The following is an 8,363-nucleotide window of genomic DNA, read 5'->3' as shown; positions in this document are numbered from 1 at the left end:
TTTTGTGCATGGTGACAGATAGGGGTCTATTTTCATTCTTCTACATGTTGATATCCAGTTATGCCAGCACCACTTATTAAATATGCTTTCTTTTTTTCCCTTTGATATTTTTTGGTTAAAGTTAACTTTTGTGTATTTGCTTTTTTGAGACATTGTGTAGTCTAGGCTGACCTGGAACCCACAGTCAGCGCCTCAGCCTTCTTCATAGGATCATGGGCATGTGCCACCATGCTTAGCTTCTCACTGGCTCTTTTGCTTTCTCTTCATTAAACTAAGCTTTATTTTAGTTGGGGTTTTGTTTGTTTGTTTTTTTCAAGACGGTTTCTCTGTGTAGTCCTGGTTGTCCTGGAACCCTCTATAGACCAGGCTGGCCTCAAACTCAAAGATCTACCTGCCTCTGCCTTCAAGTGCTGGGATTAAAGGCGTACGTCACTATCACCCAGTTAAAAAACAAATTTTAAAAACTAATCTAGATATGTGTTCTTTGTCACAGAATAGAGCTAACCTCACACACATTAAGCCCTTTCTCTTGCTAGGAAGACTGCAAACACATTTTAAGAAAGACTTTTCTTTTCCTGCCTGACTAACAATGTTTCCCCAGTCTCCTGTAGGGGGGCAGTTGTTGACTGCAGGCAAGTCTTTCATCCACTTCTAATGTATTTCAATGTGGGAAACAAAACATCAGACTTTTTACAAAGTTTCACATTATAAGATTCAAGAAACAGTGATTTCTAGGCTTTAGTTCTGGGCACACGGAACTATTAAGAAATGAAACTAAGTATGGGTGTTCTTTTCTTTCCTTCCAGCCTCTTGATGTGTGGGCCACGCTGGCCTGGAACTAGTCATGTGTCACGGGCTCCCCTGAACACCCTATCCTGCCTCACTCTGCTGAATGCTAAGTATGGATCACCATACCTAGCTTTAGATTTTGTTTTGTTTGTTTGTTTTGATGGGTTTTGTGATGCTAGTGCTGGTACTGGTGGTGTTGCTGGGGCTGCTGATAGGGCTTCTCCAGCTGGTGCTGATGGTAGTTTGTCAACTATTTGGTTAGTTGGTTCTCATGTAGCCTAAGCTAGCCTGAAGCTTGCTAACTCAAACTCTGATTCTTGCTTCCTCCAGTGGAACAGGTTATCCCAGATAACCTGTTATCCCAGATAACTTCTGGATAAATTCTGTCTTTTCTACAGAAGCTGTTGGCGGCTGCATTTCCCAGAGTAGAGGTGTTTTTTCTTCAGAATCTATTTTTTTAATAGTATCTTCAGTGTTTTGGGTCTTGCTTACTTTTTCCATACAGTCCTTCTCATTTATAGAAAAAAGAACTGAGTTAGCTAAGTTATTGAGGTAACCAGTTTGTGGCCAGTAGAGGCCAGGACACAGTGCTTTTGGGCTCCTCTCTCCCCAGTTCTGTGCTCCACCGGGCTACGTCCATTCTAAGTTGTTACTGGTTGTTAAAGCTGGGGCATACGGACTATCTGGGTGTCAGAAACAGTTGGGAGGGGAAGATGAATAGGGATCAGTTTGGATTGCTGCTGTGGTGAAGATCCTGGCAGACACACACACGCGCGCGCACCCTCGCGCCTCTTACTTATTAGCTCTGCCCAGCGTTGCCCATCAGAGCGCCTTGTCGGGCCAGCGGCATTCCCACCCCTTCCCTACCTGCTTGCGTTCTTCACTGGCCTTTTGTTTTCTAAATCTCTAGCTTCTTCCAGAATTCATGTTCCTAAACAAGCAGAATGTCTAACCTCACTTTCTCAGTAATGCCTCGGTGAAGTGTTATCGAGTCCCAGCTGTTCGCCAGCTACTACAGAGATAAATAAATCGTTAATTCATCCTGAAGGGGGTCCTGTTTGTGCAAGAGATCTTAAATAATGCCCATGGACGCCTAATCCTGTTCAGGGGACAGAACAGTTAAGAAAGTGAAAATGTGTAAGCGAGAAGGCAGACCCGACAGCTGTAAAATCGATGATGGCTCATTGTTTGCTTGTGTATTGACATTGATTTTTTGAGATGGGGTTTCAAGTAGCCCAGGCTAGCCCTAACCTCTAACTCAGTATGTAGTCAATGCTGGCTTTAACCGCCTGGTCCTCGCTGCTTCCTCCACACAGTGCTGGGTTTCCCAGAGTGCACCCACACAGTCATGGTTTAGTATTTTAGGGACTGGCCAGATGGCTCATCAGCATGCACACACAGATAACGCACGGTAAATAAAACGGGATGATTTTAAAATCCTGCCTAGTTCTCCCACTAGAATGCATACGCCACAAAAGGAAAAGCTTTGTTGGTTTTTCCCTCCTCGTTGCTGTGTCTTCAGCAGCAGGGGCGATATGGCACACATCGAATGCTCGGTGTTTTTGTTGCATGAGTAAATGAGTGTTACTTATTCATGCACGGTCCTTGGAGGTTGAATCCAGAGCCTCACTTACACCAGGCAAGCACTGTCCGCAGAGCTGATCCCGAGCCCCTCTGCACATCAGTAAGTAATAAATACAGTAGCAGAGTTGTTGTAGCTCCTCTCTGAGGAGCTGGAGAGGAGAGCGGAAGGTAAAATAGTAATAAGCTAGAGGAGAGACAGCGGGGCGGGAACACGGGCTCCAGGGGCCGAGGAGAGCCAGCCAGCTCCTTGCTGTGTGCTTGACGTTTGATTGAATGAAAACCCTGGGGTAGGATGATAGACGTGCACAGAGGCCTGGGGGGAAGTAGCCGCTGGTTTCCAGAACAGTGAAGAGTGGTATAGGAAGCCAGGACGTTACTGCCTGTGTGACTGAGTGCCTGTGTGACCGAGTCAGGGACTCACAGGTCCGTGAGGAACAAAAGGGAAACTCGGTATTCTGTAGTTACTGCACTCCCCGTAAACCTGGGGTGCTCTGTTTTGCTGTTTAAAACAAAACAAATACTTCCTCAACTTTTCCCCACTGCTGCCAGAAATATAAAATATAATGACATTAATAACCAAGTACACTGTTGTCATGGTGACCTGACTCGTGTTGTATTCAGCATTCCAGCTGACTCGCAGTTGGCCAAGACAATGTCAATGGCCATCTTGTCAGTAATATTAGTCGGTGTCTGACCCCTCGCCACTGATTTTGGTTTGTGTGTTGTAGGTTTTTGCTTGGTAAATTTTAGATTTTCACTTATTTTTTGGATTTTAACTTTTCTGTTAAGGTAAACCATACCAATTTTTAAAAAGTTACTTTCGCCAGGCGATGGTGGCGCATGCCTTTAATCCCAGCACTCGGGAGGCAGAGGCAGGCGGATCTCTGTGAGTTCGAGACCAGCCTGGTCTGCAGAGCTAGTTCCAGGACAGGCTCCAAAGCCACAGAGAAACCCTGTCTCGAAAAACCAAAAAAAAAAAGTTACTTTCTGGGTCTGTGAAATGCCTTAACATATAAGGAAGAGTGCTTGCATCTAAACCTGATGACCCGAGTTCAATCCCCAAAGCCCAGAACAGTGGAAGAAGAGAACAGCTCCTGCAAGTCATTCTCTGACCTCCACAAGGACACAACACCAAATAAATAAGTCTAAATAAAAAATGTAATAAATCTTACCAAGTCGTGTCCTCAGCCAGTGGGGATGCAGAAATGCAGTGTAGAAGCTAACACTTTTCTCTTGGTTGAGATCTAGGTCATTGGTTACATATAATAAAGTCCTTTCTCACTTTAATGTACACAAGACACGCATGGGGGACATCAGAGGTGTGTCTCACTATAGTACCCTCCTCCTTCTCCTGCCTCGGTAAGATGGTGTACCATGTCCACAGCAGGCTGCACTCGACACCCTTCACATTTCCTGGGACTTGGGAAATGAGGGCCGAAGTAACTGTGCTTCAGTAACCTGTTTAAAGACTAACAAATTTGGCTCAGCGGTTGAGAGAACTGATTGCTCTTCCACAGGACCCAGGTTCAATTCCCAACACCCACATGGCAGCTCGCAACTGTCTGTAAATCCAGTTCCAGGGAATCTAACACCCTTACAGATATACATGCAGACTAACATACAAAAAAAATACACATAAAATAAATACATTATTAAGAAACAAAGTTAGTTTTTGTTTTAAAAAAAGACTAACAAAATTGATTGGTTCCAATAAAGCTATAGTCACGATGTTACTATGAAGTCTATATAGTAAATGTCTTGCATCTGAAAAATAACAAATACAAGGCATGTATGGCGGCATATACCTTTAATCCCAACCCTTGAGATGCAGAGGCAGGTGACCAGTCTGGTCTACATAGCAAAGTCCAGGCCAGCCAGGGCTACACAGTGAGACCCTCTCTAAAAATAATTTTTAAAAAAGATCATACATTAGCTACACATAGCCTTGAACAGCTTTTCCCTCAGTCTTGTGCTTTTGTGTTTCTGTTTTGGTGAGGCTTTTCTGCCCCTCCTCCCTTCCCTCCTCCCATCCTATTGTGTGTGAAGAGTGTGGAGGTCAGAGGCTAACTTGATAGAGTGGCGTTTCCCCTTCCACTTCTGTGTGGATTCCAGGGATGGACCTAGGGCCATCAGTCTTGTGTGGCAAGTGTTTCACTCCCATGTGGATTAAATATAATGTTTGTGCGATGTTGGGGGCGGACATTAACCTGGGGCCTTAATAGACCCAAGCAATGGTGACTGGGTGTGTGTTGTGTGTTAGCAGTCGGTCTAAACTGATGTACAGGTTAAGGATTCCTTATTGGGAGTTTTTGGAACCAAATGTGTTTCAGCTTGTGGATTTCCTCCAATTTGGGAATATTTAATGTCCATAATGAGGTATTTGAGGGGCAAAGTGCTTGTTTGCAATAGCGTTTCATGATGTTTCCCTGACTGTTTGGGAACTCACTATGTAGACCAGAGTTCCTTCTATCCCTACCTCCCTAGAGATGAGATTAAGACCTGTGTCAGCAGGCCTGGCTGACATCCAGATTTCAGAGCTTTTCAAAGGGCTAAGGAGGACGCTCAACCTCTAACGCTTTTGTTTTGAGGGTGCCAAGGGTGCCAGGTGCCGTAGAAGCTGATTCTAAAACTCTGTAATTGTCAGCTTTGAAGACAGTTCACATTTTGTTTTGATTTTTGAGATCGTTTGACATTTAGCTTGTAGTAATCCTCCTGCCTCAATCTCTTGCGTGCTGAGATTACCAGGCAGGAGCCACTTTTAACAGCTGGAATTTGGAGGGGAGGGGTCAGGGTGTGTTTCTCTTCTGGGGTTCACGTAGTGCTCGGGCTGGGCGGGAACAAAGGCTGCAACCAGTGTCTTCCCTACTGAGCTCTCTGGGGCTTCTGTTTGTTTTGCAGCTCTCATTAGCTTGTCATTTGGAGGAGCAATTGGCCTGATGTTTTTGATGCTGGGATGTGCCCTTCCAATATACAAGTACGTAATGGATTTTTGTTTTCCTCTTTTTGAGTGTTTAAAGGTAAAACTCTCCTGCTTTTAAAGTTTCGAACACGCTTTGTTTTCCCTGGTGGAAATGCTTGTTCACCAAGCACAACCCTTTCCTGAAAATCACCACTTAAGGGTTATCTGTAGAGACACCAGAATGCCCAGGCAGAGGAATTTGGGGTGTAACCTGCTTTTGTGACGCCTGGTGACCGCAGCCCGGCCCTACTGCCCATCAATAATACTCCAGCGAAATCTAAAACATCTTATTACAGAAAATAACATAGGCAGCTCCTGAACACAGCTGACTATACACACGAGGTAGGTGATTTCTTGCCCTAGAATAGAAAGAACTCCCTTCCACTGAGACATTGTCTCACTGCGTAGCCCAGGCTGACCTCACTCACAGTCTGCCTGCCCCAGCCTCCCAAGTTCTAGAATTCTAGATATTCATCGCCTGCCCAGTTTAGAAAACTTTTAAAATTAACATCTAAGTAACTTAGTTTTAAAAATACAAATGAGTAGAAGGGAACCACAAATGTGGAGAGAGGATTGCGTTGCTGATAATCACATGAAAACATACTAAATCCCACTCAACGGTACATGAAATCCACTGGGGAAGAGAGGAAGTGGGCAGACAGACACTGCTGGATGCCAGCGGGGACTCGGTCGAGTAGGGGTTTAGGAAGTGAGTAGGTGCCGTTTCTTGGAACTAGTTTGTTTGGCTGTGTCCTGTAGTTCGTGGAACTGGCCCTCCGCTTCCATGAAATTCTCATACAAACACACCTTGCAAATGCTTGTAGAGATACATGTAGCTGGGTAAGAAAATCGCTGTTCACAGTGACCATGTCTGTAATTGCGGAAATGGAAAACTGGTGACGTCACAAATGCCCATCCAAAACTAAATTATGGGCTGAGAGAGATGTTATAGTGGATAAAGCACTTGCAGCAGAAATGTGAGGACCCGAGTTCAAATCCCCAGAACCCCTGTCATAGCTGGGCATGGTAGCACATGTCCGTAATCCCAGGGCTCCTCTGATGAGATGGAAAGTGAAGACGGGAGGATCTGTACAAGCTTTGCAAACAGACCCCGTCTCAAACAATATGGTAGGTGAGAATTGACATCCAGGATGGCTGGCCGACATGCAGACACACACACACACACGCGCGCGCACACACACACACACACACACACACACACACGCAGAGTTAAAATATAGAAACTGGACAGACAGTTCATTAGTCAAGTCCTCCTTGGCTGGTTTTCATACCACACGCCAAAGCAGAGTCTAGTGTTCCGTGCCTGTGACCCCAATGCTGGGGAGGCGGGGACAGCCTGGCCTCTGCCTTAAGCCCCAGGCCAGGCAGAGACCCTGTCTCAAATAAAAGTGGACAGTGCCCAAGGTTGTTCCCTGACCTTCATGCCAGTACCTGTGTACACACATGCACTAATGCACCTTTGCAAACGTCCACATACCAAAAAACAAATTATTGGGAAATAGTGACAGACAGTTTAACCTCAAGGAATGAGGACGGACTGGAAATCTGTAAATGCTATTCTGTGGAGCTTCACCTTGGTTAAATTTGTATGGATTGTGGAGGGCCCACAAGAAGCTCCTTAGGTTAAAAAAAAATTAAAAAGCAGCTTCTGGTTTTAATTTTGCATTTCTATATTGTTTGAGCTTTTTTCTTAAGCATATAAATTTCACTTAAAAATTTTTTTTCTTTCTTAAAATACTTAGAAAAAGATTAAGAAAAACATAACAGGCTGGAGAGATGGTTCAGTGCTTAAGAACACTGGCTGCTCTTCCAGAGGACTCAGGTTCGGTTCCTAACACCCCTGTGGTACCTCACCACTGTCTGTAATTCCAGTTCCAGGGGGTATGACACCCTCTGCTGGCCTCTTCGGGTATTACATGCACTTGATGCACACACATTCATGCCAAACACATAAAAATAAATCTTCAGAAAAAGAAAGCAAATAGCTTCAGCAAATCTCCGCTGTGCATGTATTTAAGCATGTCAATCTTAAAGACCATTTGTTTCTTGTAAATTTGATAATATGCTTTTAAAACATAACAAAGAAGTGGAAGGAATCTGTCCCCTTCACACAGCTTCCCCCACTGCAGTTGCTGAAATCAGAAAATGAAATCAGCACAGCATGGCTAACAACAAACTAAAGACCATGTTTAACAATACTGTTTGCAGTGGGTGCCCTATATTTTGGTTTCAGTTAAGGGAAGCATGGGTTCTAACATTATGATAAGGCAGGATGTCAAAGGCATGGGTCCCTAATTTTTAAAGTTTTGTGTAAATATTCTTATTTTCAGTATGCCTCCTTATTAAGGTAAAGTGATTTTAAATTTTTTTTCACTATTTCATAACGCATTTTGTCAGTAGATCCTTTAAATATTGTGCTGTAATTGAGTACAGGGATGAGCTGATTCTGACTTTCCCCCCCAGGCCTGTGGCTTTGGCTTCCGCTGCAGCTTGTTTGATACCTTGTCATTTCCCGTTGCTCTTTAAACAGACACGCGCCTTAGTATGTTGGAAAGTGACAGGGTTGGCGAAAACTGCACTAACTTCTCTCTCTCTTCCAGCCAATACTGGCCCCTCTTTGTCCTGTTTTTTTACATCCTCTCGCCCATCCCATACTGCATAGCAAGAAGATTAGTGGACGACACGGATGCCATGAGTAACGCTTGCAAGGAGCTCGCCATCTTCCTCACAACAGGCATCGTGGTCTCCGCCTTCGGACTCCCGGTCGTCTTTGCCAGAGCACACCTGGTGAGCTGCCTTCTTCTGGGGGGTTTGACATGAGACTGTTCGTTTCTTTCTTAAAAAGTTCCGTCGTGTAAAAGACAGGTGGAGAGGGCAGATTTAAACCTCGTCTTCCCATTTGTTTTTGCTGTCAGGGGAAACTGTTGGAAGGCCTGCAGCAGAAAGGGCACAGTAACTCCCCGGTGCAGAGTGCCCGTGGGCCTGCAGCAGAAAGGGCACAGTAACTCCC

At 44.8% G+C, this 8,363-nt stretch overlaps 1 protein-coding gene across 1 annotated transcript in view; it reads left to right on the top strand.

The window, feature by feature from the left end:
* Leprotl1 (leptin receptor overlapping transcript like 1) overlaps positions 1-8,363 on the top strand; it is a 15,217-nt gene that overhangs the window by 3,483 nt on the left and 3,371 nt on the right. Inside the window, exons 2-3 of the mRNA XM_005362519.3 lie at positions 5,272-5,347; positions 7,954-8,140. Coding sequence (XP_005362576.1) covers positions 5,272-5,347; positions 7,954-8,140 — 263 coding nt within the window. The remainder of the gene's footprint in view (positions 1-5,271; positions 5,348-7,953; positions 8,141-8,363) is intronic.

The sequence above is a fragment of the Microtus ochrogaster genome, linkage group LG7_11 (assembly GCF_000317375.1).
Source record: "Microtus ochrogaster isolate Prairie Vole_2 linkage group LG7_11, MicOch1.0, whole genome shotgun sequence".
Classification (NCBI taxonomy): Eukaryota; Metazoa; Chordata; class Mammalia; order Rodentia; family Cricetidae; genus Microtus; species Microtus ochrogaster.
This window is presented reverse-complemented; position numbering and strand designations above follow the sequence as displayed.